This window comes from Ovis canadensis, chromosome 3, assembly GCF_042477335.2.
Source record: "Ovis canadensis isolate MfBH-ARS-UI-01 breed Bighorn chromosome 3, ARS-UI_OviCan_v2, whole genome shotgun sequence".
Taxonomy (NCBI): Eukaryota; Metazoa; Chordata; class Mammalia; order Artiodactyla; family Bovidae; genus Ovis; species Ovis canadensis.
Genome location: NC_091247.1, coordinates 44,466,675 through 44,489,301, shown reverse-complemented (window position 1 = coordinate 44,489,301; position 22,627 = coordinate 44,466,675). Strand labels below are relative to the sequence as shown.

The window sequence follows — 22,627 nt, the reverse complement described above, 5'->3', positions numbered from 1 at the left end:
GAGAGAGGAGATGATGTAGGATAATACTGGGTAGCTGAATCCATAGAAGAAGAGTTTTTTTAGGAGGAATATTCACAAACAGCTGAGTTTAAAGGACTGCAGTAAGAGCCCAGGAGAGGCTGGTTAGCTTTAATAGGTCATAAATCTAGTCAGCATATATCCTCAGCTTTGTGCGTGCGTGCTAAGTCTCTTCAGTTGTGTCCAACTCTGTATGACCCCCATGGACTGTAGCCCGCCAGGGTCCACTATCCATGGGATTTTCCAGGCAAGAATACTGGAGTGGGTTGCCATGCCCTCCTCCAGGGGATCTTCCCAACCCAGAGATCAAACCCATGTCTCTTGTGTCTAAACGGTATTGGCAGGTGGGTTCTTTAATACTAGTGCCACGTAGGAAGCCCATCCTCAGCTTTCTTCATGCTTATTTCTGGCTGCCACTGCATTCCTAGAGTTTCATGCTTATTTGGATCGCAGGTCATTTCCTGGTTTAAGTGAGCCCGCCGGTTCTATGACTTTGGGTATCTCTCCTTATGCATTTTCAAGGAAGGTTAGGACTAATTGGATCTGAGTGATAGGAGGTGGCCTGGGAAGGAGGGTTCCTCACTTTCCTTGCTCTTGGTGTTCTCTCTGGCCTGCTCCCTGTGAAGCTAGCTTTCTGCTTTGAAATGTGAAGTTTTTGTCTGTGTCTGTATCAGAATATTAGGGGAAGGGTATTATGTATACTTCTTAGTTGCTGAAATGGATAAAATGAAATAACAGAATTAAGAAACAAATACAATCATTTGTATGATTGAATATCTCATACTTCTCAGTTCTTTTGCTTTCCTCCTCCCCTTTTCCTCCCTTTCCTGCTTTTTTGGCACCACTTGGATAGGGAAAAGTCCATGATGTTCAAATCTTAGTACTCATGAACAGAAAAGTTAGGAGGTTGACTGCCTGTTCTATCCTCAGTTGGCTAAACTGTCATTAAGTCAACTAAGACAATACTTGTAAACCCAGTTTGATATGAGCTTCCTGTAATTAGACGACATTCTGATAGAAATGCTTTTGAAGGAGAATGTTACTTAGGGATTTTGTGCCAAAGATTAGAGAGAGCCAGACTAGTTGGAAGAAATGAGCAGGATATTTATACCTCACTGTGGTGGAATTGGGCTCAGAATAAACTGGCTTTGTTTCCAGCATTAGTCTGCTCTGTGACCTTGGGTAGGGCATTTAACTTTTCAACCTCAGTTTCCTCATTTGTAAAATGTTGAGGGTAGATTAAATGCTCTCTCTCATCTCTAAAAATGTCTTGATTTTATAAGTGAGATAATGAAGTGTTTTGTCCCTAAAATGCTCTCTATCTGAAGTGGAGGGGGATCATTTCTCTATTGTTAGGAAGTGAGGAGGGACAAAACATCTTAGGTTCTAGTTTGTATTAGTCAGTGGACTCTTTAATGACCTTCCATTAAAAACGCAGCTGCCATTGCCAGAAGTGTAACTTGAGAATGTTAGGTCTAAAAAAGCTTCTAAATTCTATACTTCTTTTCCTACCAGAAACTCCAAATCTTTCTTAAAGAATTCAGAAATGGATAAAGAAGGTCACTGCAAAGGGAAATGGGTTCTAGTGCTGTGCTTCTTAGTCTGTGCCAGGTGCTTAATAATAGACATTCTTCTTGATTAAACACACTTCCTTATTCTTCAAAATTCTTTATTCATTGAAAGCCCTTTCTTAAATGACTTAAAATCAGAACTTTGTAGTAGCACCTCACACAGGAGAAAGGGAAGGAAACAGCAGTGGAAAGAGGTGAAAGAGGTAATGGGCTTGTTGGTTCTTCTATTGTAAAAGCTGTTCAGATTTGTAGAGGGGTAGAAGAAATGCAGGTTGTTCTTTATTTGCTTTTGGTTTCATATCGAACAAACAGGAGGAATAAGGTTTGGAATATTTGTCACAACTCAAGTTTGAGTCTTGTGTTTGGGTTTCTTCAAATCTGTTCTTGAAGGTTGGACCTACTGCAGCTGGCAAAGATCACATGTAGTATTTTTTTTTAAGTATTTATTTATTTAGTATTAATTAAATGTGAGGCTTTCGGTCTTTCTTTGCTAGGCTTGGAAGGGAGGATAGTAACATGGGTTCTGTGCATTTTTAGCCTTCAATCACATATATTGATAGGCTATTGTTTGGCAGGATGAGTCTCTAAAGTTTGGTGTGGTGTTTTGTCTTTTTTTTTTTTTTCTGTTTTCTGGGCTTTTCTCATGTCTCAAACAGCTCAGACTTTGTAATTAAATTTTATCTCATTTTTGGCATTTGCCCAAAATATAAAGTAAGTTAAATGTTTCCATCATTATTTGGAGGCATGTGACTATGCAGGCTGGCTTTCAGGATCTAACTTCAACAAAGCAGAGTCTTGTAGATGTTTCTGAGTCTAACAAAATACTTTTTAAATTGTTTTATAGTAACTTCTTGATCTGTTTTAATCAGTTTGTGACATAGAATCAAATGATATATATGTTCTTTAGAGGTTTTATATTTAGTAGAATTTTATTCCAAGTCACTTTTTATTTAATATGGGAGTTAGTACTTAACCTATGACAAACTCTAAATTACAGCTAAGTTAGCCAGAGGATAACATGTGTGGTTGATGTCACATTAACTCTAGTTTAAAATGCTCTATAGGGGTTTTTAGTTACCTGTCACAGTAATAGTGGTGCTGAACCCCGAAGTGCATTGGGCTTTAATCTCTTGAATACTGTGGACCCATTAGAAGACTGTTTTTTGATTGTTACAAACTGTAATGCCTGAAAACATTCTTAAGATGATTGTCGTAGGGAAAAAAAAAAAGGTTCTCCACAGACAGAACAGGAAAAATTCTTTTAACAGAAAATAATTGTGGTAGAAATGTCTGGTTCTTTAGAAATGCTGCACTTTTTGTATTTTCCATCATTGGTTCAGTTTGAACAAGCGTGTATAGTTCAGAGGTCTTTTTGTATGCATTTTAAAATTGGTAAATTACTTCATCTTTCAAGCTTTAATTCATTTTTAATTTTAATTTTACTTTGCACAACATGTAGATGGTTACCTGTTCTCTGCATTTGTAAATATAGACAGTATCAATTTGTTAATTCTGTAAGTAATTTTTATAATTATGTGACTCTATCCTATCCTTAAAACACTTAAACTCTTTATGTGCAAAAAAAGTTGTACCAGTGTGCTCATTCATTATCATTTTTTATAGATTATAATCAAATTGCAAATTGCTAGTTGAAACATATCTTTGTTTATGGAACATAACCATGTGTGTTTCTTATGATGTTTCTTAGCTCACATGTAAGTTATTTATGAACCACAGTTTGAGTCATTTTGGTAGTTTTACTGGAGTCAATAAACTTAGCCTTTAGAAAGAGTACAGTTAGAATATACTATTTTAGGATTAGATTGTGTGCTTTCACCAAATTCTTTTTTTTTTTTTTTTAAAGATTTTAACATGGTGGAAATTGTGTATAAACTTTTTTTGGAAGAGCTATGATAAATATCTCATTTATTAATATTTTTCAGTATTTGGGAGAGGCTGTCTGCATTAAATCACCTCAGAAGTTAAATATTTACTAATTGTTAACAGTAATTTAATTTTTGCTCTGAAAACTATCTTTAAAATATTGATTATCTTGCCTTTAATTTTGTCTATGTGTTTCCTTCTGCCCAGATAACAAATTAAGGAATTTATGGCATGTGGGAGTGTTTTTAGCTATTATTAATATACGATTTTTCTAAATTAACCAACATTTGTAGAACTGACAAGCTATCAGTGAAATGTAGCTTCAAAACACATTTGTAACATTGAGTTAGGTATTGAAGATGGGGGACGTGAACAATCATCTCTTCCTTATTTTATAAGAAGTAGACAGAATTTCTGTCTAGATGATGAAGTATATTAAACAGCCTGTGTTAGTATCTTTCTCCCAAGGTACTTGGATCTGGGTTGTTTCCTTTTTCTGTTTTTCTATTTTTGTTTGTTTTCACCTAACAGACATTTCTGTCACCTTTAGTGAGATCCATCTGTTACAGAGGTGCCTGGCTATGCCAAAAGTCCTGATAGTCTTGTTCGACACAGATAAGCATAGAAGTTTAATTAGGAGCTAGAAACAGGGAGGCAGCCCTGTGCCCTTCATTTAAAATGAAAATTTTTATGCCAGGCAAGTGGAGGCACTTTGGAATTGCCAGTATCTCTCAAGAGTTCTTCTTTAGGGAAGAATATAAACTGAAGTGACCCCACTTCTAAAATGGAAAGGAATCCTTAAATTTTTCATCTGGCCTGGAGGAAGGAGTCTTTTGTTTCAGTTGCCAAACCCTTCAGCTCTCCTATGAGGCAGCAGATCCCTAAGGACATATTAGCATATTGAAAAGCAGAGGCATTACTTTGCTAACAAAGGTCCGTCTAGTCAAGGCTATGGTTTTTCCACTGGTTATGTATGGATGTGAGAGTTGGACTGTGAAGAAAGCTGAGTGGTGTTGGAGAAGACTCTTGAGAGTCCCTTAGACAACAAGGAGATCCAACCAGTCCATTCTGAAGGAGATCAGCCCTGGGATTTCTTTGGAGGGAATGATGCTGAAGCTGAAACTCCAGTACTTTGGCCACCTCATGTGAAGAGTTGACTCATTGGAAATGACTGATGCTGGGAGGGATTGGAGGCAGGAGAAGAAGGGGACGACAGAGGATGAGATGGCTGGATGGTATCACTGACTCGATGGACGTGAGTCTGAGTGAACTCCGGGAGTTGGTGATGGACAGGGAGGCCTGGCGTGCTGTGATTCATGGGGTCTCAAAGAGTCGGACACGACTGAGCGACTGAACTGAATAGAATGTTACCAGTGGAACATTTCATGCAAAGATGGGCTCAATAAAGAACAGAAATGGTATGGACCTAACAGAAGCAGAAGATATTAAGAAGAGGTAGCAAGAATACACAGAAAAGTGAGAGTGAAAAGTGAAGTCACTTAGTCATGTCCGACTCTTTGCGATCCAGTGGACTGTAGCCTACCAGGCTCCTCTGTCCATGGGATTCTCCAGGCAAGAATATGGGAGTGGGTTGCCATTTCCTTCTCCAGGGGATCTTCCCGACCCAGGGATTGAACCCAGGTCTCCCGCATTGGAGGCAGACACTTTAACCTTGGAGCCACCAATACACAGAAGAACTGTACAAAAAAGATCTTCATGACCCAGATAATCATGATGGTGTGATCACTCACCTAGAGCCAGACATCCTGGAATGCAAAGTCAAGTGGGCCTTAGGAATCATCACTACGAACAAAGCTAGTGGAGGTGATGGAATTCCAGTTGAGCCCTTTCAAATCCTAAAAGATGATTCTGTGAAAGTGCTGCAATCAATCTGCCAGCCAATTTGGAAAACTCAGCAGTGGCCACAGGACTGGAAAAGGTCAGTTTTCATTCCAATCCCAAAGAAAGATAATGCTAAAGAATCCTCAAATTAGCGCAGAATTGCACTCATCTCACATGCTAGTAAGTAATGCTCAAAATTCTCCAAGCCAGGCTTCAGCAGTATGTGAACCGTGAACTTCCAGATATTCTAGCTGGATTTAGAAAAGACAGAGGAACCAGAGATCAAATAGCCAACATCTGTTGGATCATTGAAAAAGCAAGAGAGTTCTAGGAAAGCATCTATTTCTGGTTTTTTGATTATTCCAAAGCCTTTGACTGTGTGGATCACAATAAACTGTGGAAAATTCTGGAAGAGTTTGGACTACCAGACCACCTGACCTGCCTCTTGAGAAACGTGTATGCAGATCAGGAAGCAACAGTTAGAACTGGACATGGCACAACAGACTGGTTCCAGATTGGGAAAGGAGTACGTCAAAGCTGTATATTATCACCATGCTTATTTAACTTATATGCTGAATACATCATGAGAAATGCTGGGCTGAATGAAGCACAAGCTGGAATCAAGATTGCTGGGAAAAATATCAATAACTTATGCAGATAACACCACCCTTAAGGCAGAAAGTGAAGAAGAACTAAAGAGCCTCTTGATGAGAGTGAAAAAGTTGGCTTTAAGCTCAACATTCAGAAAACTAAGATCATGTCATCCAGTCCTATCACTTCATGGCAAATAGATGAAACAGTGGAAGCAGTGTCAGACTTTATTTTTTTGGGCTCCAAAATCACTGCAGATGGTGACTGCAGACTTGAAATTAAAAGATGCTTACTCCTTGGAAGGAAATTTATGACCAACCTAGACAGCATATTAAAAAGCAGAGATATTACTTTGCCAGCAAAGGTCTGTCTAGTCAAGGCTATGGTTTTTCCAGTGGCCGTGTATGGATGTGAAAGTTGGACTGTGAAGAAAGCTGAGTGCCAAAGAATTGATGCTTTTGATGTGTGGTGTTGGAGAGGACTCTTGAGAGTCCCTTGGACTGCAAGGAGATCCAACCAGTCCATCGTAAAGGAGATCAGTCCTGAGTGTTCATTGGAAGGACTGATGTTGAAGCTGAAACTCCAATACTTTGGCCACTTGATGTGAAGAACTGACTCATTTGAGAAGACCCTGATGCTGGGAAAGTTTGAAGGTGGAAGAAGAAGGGGATGACAGAGGATGAGATGGTTGTGTGGCATCACCAATTCAATGGACATGAGTTTGCGTGAACTCCAGGAGTTGGTGATGGACAGGGAGGCCTGGTGTGCTGAAGTCCATGGGGTCAGAAAGAGTTGGACAAGACTGAGTCACTGAACTGAACTGAATGTTATTCTGAATGTTCTCATTTGTCTCCAGCTTTGATAGCTAGGACAGAAACATTAATAGAGATGGAATGATTTAATATATGCTCAAATGAAGATCAATCCTTTTACTTCCGCCTGCATCATCCTTTATTATTTTAGATACACTCAGAAAGCATATAGATATACCGGACAGTCAAATTTGAGCCAGTATGATTATCAAGTCATAAGTAGTTGGCAATGCTAAAATCCTCCTTGAGGTTGGTAGGACCAGAGGATTGAGCCCTTTTCATTTAACTGACACACCAGAAATAAATTGGTTGTGGTTTCCCAGCTGTTTGAATGGCTGTCAGTTCTCAGTTTGTGGTTTCTACATTTTTGTTTTAGATCTCAGCAAGGCAATGTCTCAGGATGGTGCTTCTCAGTTCCAAGAAGTCATTCGACAAGAACTAGAATTATCTGTGAAGAAGGAACTAGAAAAGATACTCACCACAGCACCATCACATGAATTTGAAGTAAGGACCCTACACTATGGTTTTGCTTTCATCCATCTACATGCTGAGTTGTTATTGCTACCACTGATCATCTAGCCTGAAATAATTGCAAAATGTAATGGTATATTTTAAAAATTAAGATTGCTTAATATGAGGATTTTCAGTATTTGCTCAGTATAAAACCATTATCTTTTTAATATTGTAAATTCTGATAAGTTTCTAAAGTTAAAAGAATCAAAACAAAGTTACAATTTATTTTTCTGTGTTTTGATATCATTGGGAGGAAAAAATGGATATAAGTGTCCAGTTAAAATTGTGAGAAGTTAATTTATCAACCTTATATCCTGGATGCCTTTTCCAAAGAGCCTGTTCTAACAGAATTGGGCTACTCTGACAGCTATGATAGAGGTTTCCCAGAAAAGGCAAGTGTTTACTTTTCTACTTATAAATCAACAAATTATCCTTTTCATTTTCAAATTTAAATTTGTACTTAGCGTTTTGAGGTTAGCTGTGTTTTGTTCTTTCTTATTCTTTTGGTGAAGATTAATTTGCACCTAAAGGAAGTAGAGAACTATATTGGTGAGTAAATGTAGAGAACCAGTTGGAATTCCAGTAGACCAAATGGTATTCAGATTACATGATACTGGTGGGAGATGGGGATTTTGCTTGTATTCCTTTAAGTATGTTTCCTATTGGCTTTCTTCCTCTTTAGTTTTAAATTGGAGTGTAAAAAAGTCTCTGCTGTACTCCATGTTTTAAAGCTGTAAGAATTTCTCTGAAAGGTATTTTAAATGTACAATATATCTGTTTTTATTAAATACTAAGCATTCTGTTAACAATGACTTCTGTTCTCATAGCACACTAAAAAAGACCTTGATGGATTTCGGAAGCTATTTCACAGATTTTTGCAAGAAAAGGGACCTTCTGTGGATTGGGGGAAAATCCAGAGACCTCCGGAAGATTCGGTAAGTTTTAGATAAACTGTAGGAAAATGTAAGGTAATTTAGAACACTGTCGTCACTTTTGGGGGTGGGGCACTATAGGCTACCTGTAGGAACCATCACTTCAGACTCTGAAACTACAGAGATAGCCTTCTGCCACTTCCTTTGTTAGATTCATCCATCCTGTCCTGCAGAGCACTTATGAAAGTGTAATTTCCCTATAACACTACCTCATAACTTAACATGATTTAGTATGAGGCAGTTCTTTTGTTCAGACACACAATAAGAGCTTCATTACATTCTCTTCCTTCTTTCTCCAACCCATCTAATTTCTCATTGTCCTTAGGGTCATGTACAGACATGAAGTCAGTTACTCAGGGCTCTTCCCATGCTTTCAACCCATATTTCTAACTGTATATCCCTTACCTGCTTTTCTTGAACCAGCCCGACATTCCCTTCACACACATAGGATTTCCCTGCTTCTAGTCTTTTGTGTTTGTTGTTTCCTTGGAACATTATAGGCTCTTCGCCTGTTAGTCCTACTCATTCTTTGAGGCCCAGTCTAAATGCCTCCACTTCTGTCTTCAGCCCCCTTGAATAAAGCTGCTCTGAAGAGATGCAGTACAATAGTCTCAGAGGTTCTAATCCCAGCTCTACTGCTTTTGAGCTTTATATAAAATGAGAATAATACCAAGTGCTTTCTGTACTTTATAGGATTTATGAGACTCTGTTCAGAAACGTCTGGAAATATGTTAAACCATGAAACATTTTGCTGAGTTTGTGGTTATTTCTATACTGTGTTACTTAGTTGGCCTAATCAGTGGTTTGTATGCGTGTGTTGTCTTCCTACTAGTCTTTGAGGCCAAGAGACCATGTATCCTGAGGTGAATGATTGATCTAAACAAAGAGATTATTTCAGGGACAGATTAGGTTAACACATTGACTTTTCTTTCCTTTCCAGCAATTTTGATCACTGCTGCTTATGGCAGTTTTCACTAAAGGTAGACAAGACTTGATGGAGTGGAATAATTGTATGTAGATAGTTTATCTGTTATGGAGTAAGAGATAATCTAATATTGGTTTAAAAACAGGTTTGTTTTGAGCAGAAGTTTGGTAAACTACTGTCTGAAGACTATACCACTGCTTGTGTTGGTAAAGTTTTATTGGAATATAACTGCATGTGCTCATTTGTATAGCGTGTCCCAGCTGGCACAGTGGTAAAGAATCTGCCTGCCAATGCAAGAGACTCAGGTTTGATTCCTGGATCAAGAGGACCCCCAGGAGAAGGAAATGGCAACCCACTTTAGTATTCTTGCCTGGAAAATTCCATGGGTAAAGGAGCCTGGAGGGCTACAGTTCATGGGGTTGCAAGAGAGTCCGACACAACTAAGCGTGCACACATTCTGTTGTATACCATATCTGGTGGATTAAGCTAATGGAGTCCTTCATATTTTTTCAAATGAGAAAATCTTAAATATAGTTTACTGGTAAAGAGTACCTCTTTAATGTCTTTCAGTTATTAAACTTTTAAAAATTATGAATTACATGCTCATGGTAAAAAAAGCAAAGAAAAAAAATGCTGCCCAAGAGTTCACCTTGAGGAGTCTCTCATTTTTGATGTTAAAGTTAAAATTTCTCTTGTCTGTACTGCTTATCAATTACAGCATGCTTTTTTTTAGGGACTTATATTTTAGTTCTTGATTTCCTTTGCTCTAGTAATGTATTGTGATTTATTTCTTTGTTTTTAAGTGGTAGAAGTAGTCATATTTTCTCTTGAAAAAATTCGAGCAATCTTCTGGATAGGTTATATAATTTTTAAAAGGATCTAGTTGTAAATTCAGTCAGATTAGAAAAAAGAATGTTTGGGAGCAGGCCTAAAATTACAATAAAAATTTTAGACATTATGTATTTTTCCACTTTAAATACTTAATATTTTTGCTTGGAATTTATTCTTTGTTGATATAGCCTCACTTTTTTGATTAATGACATACCGAGGATAAAGGTGTGATTTTATTCTAAATTCTTGCTGACTTGGAATTTTTTTCTTGTTAGACAAACTTAACCTTTTTATGATAGAGCCTACCTTGAAAGAAGACCCCAAAATTTGTTACTTTCACTATATTTTATGATTCAAGATTCTGCTTTGCCAATAGAGAAATCTGCCTTTGTGTATTTTGAGAGATTATGATATATAGTAGGATTTCTTAGAGTGGGGATTGGAGGATGGGGAAGGAAGCAGGTATAGGAGTCAGAACCACCTAGGGCCTTTTCCAGTTCAGCACCACCATTCCAAACACCATGCCAGCAACAGATCCTTTCAGGAGGCTATGCCCCTGCAGTGAACCATGGTTACTGATAGAAATACTAAGTTGATATAGAAAAAAAAAAAGAATAGAAAATAGAATTCTGGGTATAATATGATTTTATCAAGTCTTTTCTCTTTTTGTTTATAAAAATGTAAATCTCCATTAAAAATATGTCTTTATTTATAAAGCCTAGATTTTTTTAAAAGAAATGCTTACAGTCCCATATGTCTATAATGTTTACAGTTTTGAAATGCAGAGGGAAAAAACAGGTTTGCTCTTTTAACTATGTCATGTGTTTTTGAGGGTACAAGTGGGTCTTATATACTCTGTATGTTAACTACCAGCTTTTGCAAATAGTTCTGAGAATAGAAATTGTAGATTAATATTCATTCACTTTGCTTCCCCTATACTCCTCCAGTTCCATCCCTTTTCTCTTCTCCTTTCCCCCAAGCTTTTTTCTCTCTGCTCATTGAGTTTATATAGAGATCAATTTTCCTTTCAAAATAACATTATATAGTATACACAGGTTTTTATTTTTTAAATGCAGGTAATACTTTACCCTCTTAACTAAAAAGAAATTATTGTGGGAGAATAGCCATTTAGAGTGACATTTCTCATGTCATGCTTGCAACAAAGGTGTGTACAAAAATTGTTACAACAGAGGATCGATATTTTTGAGTAGAGCTGGCCACCTTGTTTTGTAAAGTTTCATCAGAACACAACCACACTTACTCTTTACATATTGTCTGTGGCTATTACAATGCTGTAATACTTCAATGGCAGAATTAAATACTTGTGATCAAGACCTTACAGCTTACAAAACCCAAAATATTTCCTTTCTGACTCTTTATGGAAAAAGTTTGTTGACCCCATTTTAGTATATTTATTTTTGGAAGATCTTCAGTAGTTTTCCTTAGTTCTTTGGTCCCAGAAAACTGACCTCACATGCATTTCTCCCTTCCAAGTACTCTGATCCCAACCAGGCCCAGCCCTGCTGGTCTTCCAAGATCAGACGAGATCCAGCACATTCAGGAACAGACTCAAATGCCTTTCTCAATTCAGATGATAACGCTGTAGATAACACTTTTTATTTTCATAAATAGTAGATTGGAGAGTATACTTATAGAGAGACATTGACATTTTATGTTGTCAAGTTTTACTTACTCTTGCTTACTTTGTTGAATACTTCATTTTAGCTCTGTCTGAAATGAATATATAGATATATATATTCATTTATATACATACATAGAGAGAGGTATAATTGCCATACAATATTTTAGTAGTTTCAGATATACAATATAGTGATTTAATTTAACATTTATATGCATTGCTAAATGATGACCAGTATGTCTAGTTACCATCTGTCACCATACAGAGTTAATACAATGTATTTGACTGTATTCTCCATGTTTTTCTTTGCATCCCCATGACTTATTTATTTTATAACTGAAAATTTGTACTTCTGGATCCCTGTCACCCACTTCGCTCCTTCCTCCCCTCTGGAAACCACTAATCTGTTCTCTGACATACATGTTTTTTGAAAAGACTATTGAGTCCATATTTTATTGACTTATGCTAAGAGGAAGAATGCATTTTATGGAGTTATCCCATGGATAATGCTCTGCTCCCATTTTGTGAGTGTTAACTAAATGAATGTAGTAATCAAGATTATCTTGATATTTAGCTGCTTAAGGAAAGGAAAGTTTTTTAAAAAGCATACTAAGGTTAGGTTTAGACTAGCAAGGAGGGACCATCACCATGTACAGTGCTTTCTAGAGAGTCTTTAAGAGTATCTTGTTCTTGGCCAAGCTTAATGTTTAAGCTTACATGTTAAGAATGGAGAGGGATGGGAAATAGAAAAAAGAGACGGGAAGACACAGAGCCTACTCAAGGAGGTTTTGGGCCTGACAGGTTCTTTAGAATCATAACATAAAACCTGTTATCACTTGGCTGGCCATGACTTCTGGTGATAATAAAGGACATTATCATATATGTGAAAAATACTCTCTAAAGGCTTTTTCATTTAGATAGGAACACAGAATCAATGGTTGATTTACGATTGTCATTGTTCTTGTTTTAAAGCCCTCAAAAGGGTGAGAGTGTATTTGTGTATGGGGAGGAGTTATATAGGGTTAACTCTTGTTGTTTGTTTGACCAAGTCAGAGAATTGGTGTGGGAAATATATATATCTTGTGGTATTTAGCTTCAAAAGATTTTTTGTTTGTTTTGCCCTACAAATTAACTGAGAGCTTTTCTTAGTCTTATCACTACAAAATCATTAAAATGTGAACATGTGTTTTTAAATAATAAGACATTTTGAGAAAGTTACAGTGTTTATGTACAGAGTAAAAATACAGGTTTTCTTATTTGTTTTCTGGAAGGTGAATCACAATGTATTCTGCAGCTAACGTTTGCACATCTACTTTGAAAGCCTTACTGGAGGCAGTTTGGCTAAGGATCTGCCATGATGTGACATAGGATGGTTTGCTTTGAACATGGTGAAGATTTCCCAGTTGTCGCCAGCAGCTAATGGCAAAGCCATTAGTGACTTGTTTTGTGTGTGTGTAAAAATAATATGAGATCCTGAATGTACACATATTCCATAAAAAGAACATAGGTAGTGACATTTAAGGAAATTATCCTGGGGACATAGGTGGCAAGAACCTCATCCTTTTCTTGATGTAAAATTTTAAAATGGTAATATATAGAATTACTAATATAAACTAATACACTGATACTTTTTAGCAAATATTGCTAAAACTCTTGATTCCCTACCTTTTGATTCCAAAATGAATTCAGTAGTCTTTAATTTTCCCAGGACTATCTTCCTTCACATGCCTTTTTAAACAGGAAATTTATTTCAGGAAGGGGTTGTGGCTAAGGAGGCTGACCACAGGCCTATGAATCTTCCTTCTGTTCTGGTTATTTATTTATTATTTCACTTTCAGTTCAGGTCAGTTGCTCAGTCGAGTCCAACTTTTTGCGACCCCATGAACTGCAACATGGCAGGCTTCCCTTCCATCACCAACTCCTCGAGCTTGCTCAAATCCATGTCCATCAAGTTGGTGATGACATCCAACCATCTCAACCTCTGTTGTCCCCTTCTCCTCCTGCCTTCAGTCTTTCCCAGAATCAGGGTCTTTTCCAGTGACCCTTTGGCATCAGGTGGCCAAAGTCTTGGAGTTTCAGTTTCAGCATCAGTCCCTCCAATGAATAATCAGGACTGATTTCCTTTAAGATTGACTGGTTTGATCTCCTTGCACGTCCAAAGGACTCTCAAGAGTCTTCTCCATCACCACAATTCGAAAGCATCAATTCTCTGGTGCTCAGCCTTCTTTATGGTCCAACTCTCATATCCATACATGACTACTGGAAAAACCATAGTCTTGACTAGATGGACCTTTGTTGACAAAGTAGTGTCTCTGCTTTTTAATATGCTGTCTAGGTTGGTCATAACTTTCCTTCCAAGGAGCAAGCGTAATTTAATTTCATGGCTGGAATCACTATCTGTAGTGATTTTGGATCCCAAATAAATAAAGTCTGTCACTGTTTCCATTATTTCTCCATCTATTAGCCATGAAGTGATGGGACTGGATGCCATGATCTTCATTTTTTGAATGCTGAGTTATTTCATTGTGAATGAGTGAGTGAAGTCGCTCAGTCGTGTCCGACTCTTTGCGACCCCATGGACTGTAGCCTACCAGGCTTCTCCGTCCTTGGGATTCTCCAGGCAAGAATACTGGAGAGGGTTACCATTTCCTTCTGTAGGGGATCTTCCCGACCCAGGGATTGAACCCGGGTCTCCAGCATTGGAGGCAGACGCTTTAACCTCTGAGCCACCAGGGAAGACAATAGTTAAATAGTAAATATGTGGCCACTTTAACATCCATCCCATGGAGAGACTCTAGGTAATAGTAGTAGACCAGGGTCTCTAACCACTCTCTAGAGTTGGGAATGGTTACATCCCATGGAATCAAGTTCCTTGGGAAAATCATAGCATGAATATAGGTAGTAGCACCACTTCTTTGAACATTACCCTTCCCCACTCCCCAGTGCCCCAGAGAATCTTTTTGGACCTTGGCTTATGTATTGCAAGGCCTAATACAGATCATTTTATTATTATACTCTCCAAGTATAGCTTTTATATAAACATTTTGTGTCTTATAATCAGATGAGAAAAATATATCTGTGAGGTTCTCGTATCCCACATCTTCATCTGTGTACAATGTGAGGGAATTTTTATTATTTTTATTTAATATAGGACAACGCTGAACCTGCAAGATTGGTACTGGGAGAATTTTTATAAAATATAAGATAGGTGGCCCATACCTACCCTTAAACCTTTCTGCTCTGTAATTCATTGGGGATATTTTACTGATTCCTTTTACTTATTCTAAATCAGATATGGACAACTTACTCTGCTTACCCCATTGTAGAGCCACAGTGAGACTGGAATAAGTTTACACCTGGCATTGACCCCAGGAAGTCTCTGCAGGGATTGTAGGCCCTAGATAGATTTCTTGAATGTATAGGTAAACCTGTATTTAAATGTTCATTTTTTTCAAAGTGGATAGAAGTACCATTTTAGGATATTATTCAAGAAATTTCTTTTGGGTGCTTCCTCTCTGCCAGGAACTAGCTGGATGCTGGAACTACAAAAAAATAAAGTCTTGGTCCTTCTTCAGCATTTTGGCCTTGAGTTTGTAAGAGGAAATGGATTCAGAAACAGCTACCTATGAAACAGCATGAGAAGCAGTCCATAGTGTGCTATGGAAGCTTCTAACTGGCATGGAAGCTCAGGAAAGACTTCCTGGCATTAAGGTAGATTCTTGGGATAACTGTGAGGCAAGATTTCTCTGAGGATGGGAGGATAATCAAAGAGAAAAAAGCTTTGAGCATAATAGGAGTCTAGAAATAAATAAGCTTATAGCATGTAGTTTCTGTTCTATTTGTGGAGCATATGGTAGATGTGTCTGTTTCTCCGTGTCTAGAGCAGGAAGAAAGATCCTGAGAAAGCCGTATGCTGAGTCTCTTTGCCTGACATTGCAGCTCCAGTCTCTGGCTGAGAACCTCAGCTGCTGGGTCACATGCGAGAAATGTCACAAACTAAACTTTCCATGTAAGAGAGACACTAATGGTGGAATTTCAAAACCATGCTTCTTGCAAACCAAGAGTTTGGTTAGATTTTTCAACATGGTAAAACATCCCAAATAGTTAAAAGATGCTGTTCTAAAAGCAAAAATAACCAAACTGGACCTAATTAAAGTGAGAGCTTTTGCACAATAAAGGAAACCCATCACCCAAACTAAAAGTTTCCATGCAAGAAACTTTCAAAATGGGAGAAAATAGTTGCAAACAATGTGACTGGCAAGGGATTAATTTGCAAAATATACAAACAGCTCATATGGCTCAATAGTAAACAAATAACCCAATCAAAAAATGGGCAGAAGATCTAAGTAGACATTTCTCCAAAGACATACAGATAACAGGCACATGAAACGATGTTCAACAATGTTGTTTATCGAGAATTGCAAATCAAAACTACAGTGAGGTGTCACCTCACACTGGTCAGAATGGCCATCATTGAAAAGTCTGCAAATAATAATAATAATATTAATAAAAGAGAGTGTGGAGAAAGGAAACCCTCCTACACTGTTGGTGGGAATGTAAACTGGTATAGCCACTATGGAGAACAGTATGAAGGTTTCTTAAAAAACTAAAAATAGAATTACCATGTTGTTTTTGTTGTTGCTTAGTGACTGAGTTGTGTCCAACTCTTTTGCAACCCTATGGACTGTAGCCCGTCAGGTTCCTCTGTCCATGGGAGTTTTCAGGCAAGAATATTGGAGTGGGTTGCCATTTCCTTCTAAAGGGGATTGTCCCAATCCAGGGATTGAACCCATGCCCCCTGCTTGACAGGTGGATTCTTTACCACCGAGCCACCAGAGTTACCATATGATCAAGCAATCCCATTCCTAGGCATATGTCCTTAGAAAACTGTAATTTGAAAAGGTAAGTTGGCATCCCTATGTTCATAGCAGCACTATTCATAATAGCCAAGACGTATCAACAAGCTTAAGTGTCCATTGACAGAAAAATGAATAGAGATATGGTATACACACACACACACACACACACACACATACACACACACACACACACAGTGGAATATTACTCAGCCATAGAAAAGAATGAAGTAATACCATTTGCAGTAACATGAATAGACCTAGAGATTATCATACTCAGTGAAGTAAGACATAGAAAGGCAAATATATGATATCACATATATATGGGATCTAAAAAAATACAAATGAATTTATTTACAAAACAGAAATACACAGACATAGAAAACAAACTTATGGTTACCAAAGGGGAAAGAATGGGAGGGATGGATAAATTAGGAGTTTGAGATTAACAGATACTCACTAGTATATGTACAATAGGTAAATAAAGTCCTACTATATATCACAGAGAACAATATTTGGTATCTTATAATAACCTTTAATGGAATTAAAAAATACATATGACATATATATAATATATATATAAAAAACAAGATTTATGTATGATTGAAACACTTTGCTGTACATTTGAAACTGACAGAACATTGTAAATCAGCTGTATTTCAATTAAAAATAAGTTCAAGTAAACAAAAGATCAGTAACCTCAGGTATGCAGATGACACCACCCGTATGGCAAGTGAAGAGGAACTAAAAAGCCTCTTGATGAGGGTGAAAGAGGAGAGTGAAAAAGTTGGCTTAAAGCTCAACATTCAGAAAACGAAGATCGTGTTATCTGGTCCCATCATTTCTTGGGAAATAGATGGGGAAACAGTGGAAACAGTGTCAGACTTTATTTTTTGGGGCTCCAAAATCACTGCAGATGGTGATTGCAGCCATGAAATTAAAAGACGCTTACTCCTTGGAAGGAAAGTTATGACCAACTTAGATAGCATATTCAAAAGCAGAGACATTACTTTGCCAACAAAGGTCCGCCTAGTCAAGGCTATGGTTTTTCCTGTGGTCATGTATGGATGTGAGAGTTGGACTGTGAAGAAAGCTGAGCGCCAAAGAATTGATGCTTTTGAACTGTGGTGTTGGAGAAGACTCTTGAGAGTCCACTTGGACTGCAAGGAGATCCAACCAGTCCATTCTGAAGGAGATCAGCCCTGGGATTTCTTTGGAAGGAACGATGCTAAAGCTGAAGCTCCAGTACTTTGGCCACCTCATGAGAAGAGTTGACTCATTGGAAAAGACCCTGATGCTGGGAGGGATGAGGGGCAGGAGGAGAAGGGGACAACAGAGGATGAGATGGCTGGATGGCATCTCCGACTCGATGGACGTTAGTTTGAGTGAACTCCAGGAGTTGGTGATGCACAGGGAGGCCTGGCGTGCTGCGATTCATGGGTTTAACCTTTAAACTTTTAAAGGTTAATCAGCATTTTAGTTGTTAATAACTTTTTTTAGTGTTAGGTTGATTGGGGTATAATTTACATATAGTAAAATTTGTTCTTTTTAGTGTAAGTTTTCTGAGTTTATAAATGTATACAGTTGTGTAATTTACCATCACAATCAACATATAGATCTTTTCCATTATCCCCAGCAACTTACTTGCTCAGCTTTAAAATATGCTTCTTCTTAAACCCTGCAGGGCTTGATTTCCACTTTGCATCTTCCCTTAAACACATATGCTAAGCAAATATGTCTTCCTAAAGTCTTGCCTTTTTCTTCATTTAAATTTCTTTAAGAAGAAGGTCAGCCTAGCCTCCACCCTCAGTTTTATATCAGGCCTTTGTCTTCCTCCTACACCTGCTCTTTAATCTTCCATAAAACTTTCTTTTAATAGCCTCTGGCCTTTCCTCCCTGCCCTACCTTCACTTCTCCAGGGCTGCTCCAACAGTGTGAATTATATAATTAAACTAACAATGCTCACTGCTTTAAACACTTTAATCACACTGCTATTTAGTACATTAGAGTTTAAAACCATCACACTGCTATTTAGTACATTAGAGTTTAAAACCGTGTGTGTTAGTGGCTCAGTCGTGTCTGACTCTTAGTGACTCCACAGACTGTAGCCTGCCAGGCTCTTCCATCCATAGAATTCTCCAGGCAACAATACTGGAGTGGATTGCCACTCCCTTATCCGAACCCTGGTCTCCTGCAGCGCAGGCAGATTCTTTACCATTTGAGCTACAGGGAAGTCCTAGAGCATAAATAGGATTTGATGTTAGAAGCTTCAGTTTTACTTTTCAGGAAATTTAGGATTGTCACAGTTATTTGGAAGCATCTTTTGTCCACAGTTATACTAACACGAGAGTTGACTTATATGGGCAAGGTGATTTTAGTAAAGAGCTAGTCCTCATCACATACACGGATTCTTCTGTTAGAATTCCTTTCCAACTCTCTGATCATCCGCCTTTGTCCTTTCTAATCCATACTGAAGTGGAATGTTCTTTCAAATCTACCAGCTTAGCCGATAAGGACATGGGCCAGATGTTTCACAAGGTTGACAAAGTTTATGATTTCAGCTTGCTTCTATAAAAGGATGATGAACATATGTTTGCAATGCTTGAATTTTTTTACTATCCGTAATGTATAACTTCTGCCTTTAGCAGTTAAAAAAATACCTTTAAGTCTTTGAACTTCCTAGAGTGTCTATTAAAAAATCTAGATTATAGTAAGGTTTAGGGAGCGGTTGGCACCGTTTCTTCACAGTTAACTTCCTCCTTTGTAGGATCATTGCCATCTGTAATCACTGTTTAATGTTTTGGTCATCTAAGTTTTCTGTCAGTTCTTCTACTATCATCTCATCTCTAGTTTATGAGGTTTAAAGTATACAGTTGTAATAAGAGTATTGTGATTTTAAACCTCTTTGGCATTTTGGAAGTTACTTCAGTTTTTAATGGGAGGGCAGTGAGTATGGGACTTTGAGAGGCAAAAGTATCGAGTAAGAAACAAAATGCTATATAGGTAGGTAAACACATGAGAATTATAAGTTAACAATTTATAGTATGTGTTTAAATAAACTTTTAACTTTAGAGTAGTTTGATTTCTAGAAAAATTGCAAAGATTCACTGTGTTTTTAACTGGAAACATTACCTAGCTATCCAAGCTAAGTTTTGTTACCCATATCCCATTTTTAAACTTCCTGCTGAGTCAGGAGAAACACAAAATAATTGCTGAAAATGCTGATGGAATGTTTCTTCCATGCTCAGGGAAAAAAAGATAGCTGAGAAAAAACATGGAAATGCCTGAGGGGTACCTATGACTGGACTAAATATGGAAAAAGATGGAGATAAGCCTTTAACAAAGATTTCTTCTTATAGATAGGCTTGTGGAAGAAAAGTGTCTTCATTGTATACCGTCCTAAAGCCCTTGGGAAATTGGAAAGTTTTCTATTATTTCAAAAGAGCATGAAGCAAACACCATTCTAGAAGTTTTCATTCTTTAATGAAGCAGAGCGCTAAGCATTTTTCATTAAAAACCTTATAAAAACCTATGTCTGCACAGCTGTATATTCTGTAGTTAATGCTTAGTGTCATGTTAGGGTACATGTTATGTCAGATGTAGTGAATCCTTTGTGTTCATGATCTCATTTAATATTCACAACAGACCTGGAAGATAGATGCTATTACTATGCTCATTTTTAAAAGAGGAAACTGACATTCAGAGTTAGTGACTTGTCTGAACGAAAGAAATCCCTGATATGAACCAGGTGACAGACTCCAAAGACCTGGTTCTTTGGTATCCCTTAGTAATGATAATGGAGCTCTTCAAGGAGTACAGTCCTGTCTTCCTCTCTAGTGCAAATGTGGAATGTGGTGTACTTTGTGTGCTTATCAACAGCAGTAATAATAGCAATAACAGCAGACATTTGTTTTACAGTAATGTGCCAAGCATTGTCCTCATGTGCATTTTCTTATAAGATCTGCAAATGATCGTAGGAGCTCACTGTTATCTCTGTTTCAAAATAGAAAATTCCAAGACTGAGTGGTTTACTTAGCTATTAAGTAAGGGGCAGAAACAGAATTTAGGCCCAGATCTGCCTGAGCTCAAGCTCTTAACCACCCTGGTATGTTATAGAGCAGTCACCAGTTGCCATCCGTGTTTTGAAAGGAACTTGAAAGCCTTTAAAGCGTGGCTTTTCTATCATTACTCCATCTTTCTTTGAGCAGAACTGTTAAGTAGGCTCTATCTCTTCCCTTAGAGCTTCAAATTCCTCACTTTGAAATTCTAACAGCAACACCTTTAACAAATATTTATTAAATGGCTACATGGCTACTGAGTGGTGAGCATTTTTCTAGGCATCAGGATACAAGTGAACAAGATAGACAAGGGCCCAACACTCACTGGAGCTTCATTCTGGTGGGAGAGAAATAACTTATAAATGTGTAAGTAAATAAGATTATTCTAAAGGCTCATTTCCCATTGTTGCTGTCCTGACCCATGCTAAGGTCAACGGTCACGTCTGTCTCCCTGGCTGAAGTCTTTTGTTTACCTGTAGTCACTGTGGGAGGCTATGAAGGGTCTCTTTTACTTAGTTACTTTTATTCTACGAATTTATCAAATACCCACTATTTTAATTTTGGGGAATGCAAAAATAAAGACAGTCACTTCTCTTAAATAGCTTACAACTTTGTGCAGTGCTTCCCAACCTTTCCCATGTAATGACATACACAGAAAATGAACTTAGTTAATGTGAGAGTCTGTTTAGCTAGGAAGAGGGCTCTTGCTGCCTCAGGCTCTGTGCAGCTGCCTGGAGGGTTAAAGATACCAACAACACAGGCATGCATTTTTTGAATTTTTGCTTTACTGGGGAATTCTCAGTTTACACAAAGATGTGGTTATAGTACAAAAGCTATGAGGGTAGTTTCAGAGACAGTTCACTAACTAGCTTCTGTCCTAGAGAGATTAGCTGGTGTTCGCCACTTACTGTGAAAGCTTGGGTCTGTTCTTTATAAGCTCTGTCTTACTAAGTGAAGTGATTTGTTCACCCAAACTTAATTGTGTTCCCAAACTTGTTAATACTAGTTATATTTTTGTGATGATATAATTAATTTTATGTACACCAATGAAATGGGCTTTAAAAAGTTATTTCCATGAAAGTTGAGTTGAATGCTTTGAGAAAATTGGATAAAGATGAGTAACCTTAAAAAAAAAAGGTAATTAGGTGTATATGATAAGTATGAAAGATTGAGAAAATCAGTCTAGAATGATTCTTCTGCATGCAGATTATTTCACAATTGACTAAATTCTTAGTCCACTTTGAAGAAATGAAACTGGAAATCACAGATAGTGTATTATTGGTGTGGTTACATAAGTTGACAGCTCTGGTCAGCAGATCTATATCATACCAAAGGAAAAGATCTTTGTGAATGATTGTGTTATTATTTGTAAAAAGCTAAAGTAATTTAAGTATCAAAAACTTTTTCATCACCCCATGTTTGAACCTGTTTTTTAAATTAACTGCCTACCTGTCCTAGAGTGTTTAGGATAGACGGGTTTCTGGTACAAGAGTAGCAGGAAAAGAGTAGTCAAGGAGTTGGAAATTGAAAAAGCAAGAGAGTTCCAGAAAAACATCTATTTCTGCTTTATTGACTATGCCAAAGCCTTTGACTGTGTGGATCACAATAAATTGTTGAAAATTCTGAAAGAGATGGGAATACCAGACCACCTGACCTGCCTTTTGAGAAACCTATATGCAGGTCAGGAAGCAACAGTTAGAACTGAACATGGAACAACAGACTGGTTCCAAATAGGAAAAGTATTACGTCAAGGCTGTATATTGTCACCCTGCTTATTTAACTTATATGCAGGGTACATCATGAGAAACGCTGGGCTGGAAAAAGCACAAGCTGGAATCAAGATTGCCAGGAGAAATATCAATAACCTCAGATGTGCAGATAACACCACCCTTATAGCAGAAAATGAAGAGGAACTAAAGAGCCTCTTGATGAAAGTGAAAGAGTAGAGTGAAAAAGTTGGCTTAAAGCTCAACATTCAGAAAACTAAGATCATGGCATCCGGTCCCATCACTTCATGGGAAATAGATGGGGAAACAGTGGAAGCAGTATCAGACTTCATTTTTTGGGCTCCAAAATCACTGTAGATTGTGACTGCAGCCATGAAATTAAAAGACATTTACTCCTTGGAAGGAAAGTTATGACCAACCTAGACAGC

At 37.6% G+C, this 22,627-nt stretch overlaps 1 protein-coding gene across 5 annotated transcripts in view; it reads left to right on the top strand.

Moving 5' to 3' along the window:
- Window positions 1–22,627, top strand: part of UGP2 (UDP-glucose pyrophosphorylase 2) — a 55,748-nt gene that overhangs the window by 12,616 nt on the left and 20,505 nt on the right. For all 5 annotated transcript variants that reach the window (XM_069583060.1, XM_069583059.1, XM_069583058.1 and 2 more), the window contains exons 2-3: window positions 7,095–7,222; window positions 8,059–8,166. In XM_069583060.1, coding sequence (XP_069439161.1) covers window positions 7,109–7,222; window positions 8,059–8,166 — 222 coding nt within the window. In that variant the 5' untranslated portion in view covers window positions 7,095–7,108. The remainder of the gene's footprint in view (window positions 1–7,094; window positions 7,223–8,058; window positions 8,167–22,627) is intronic.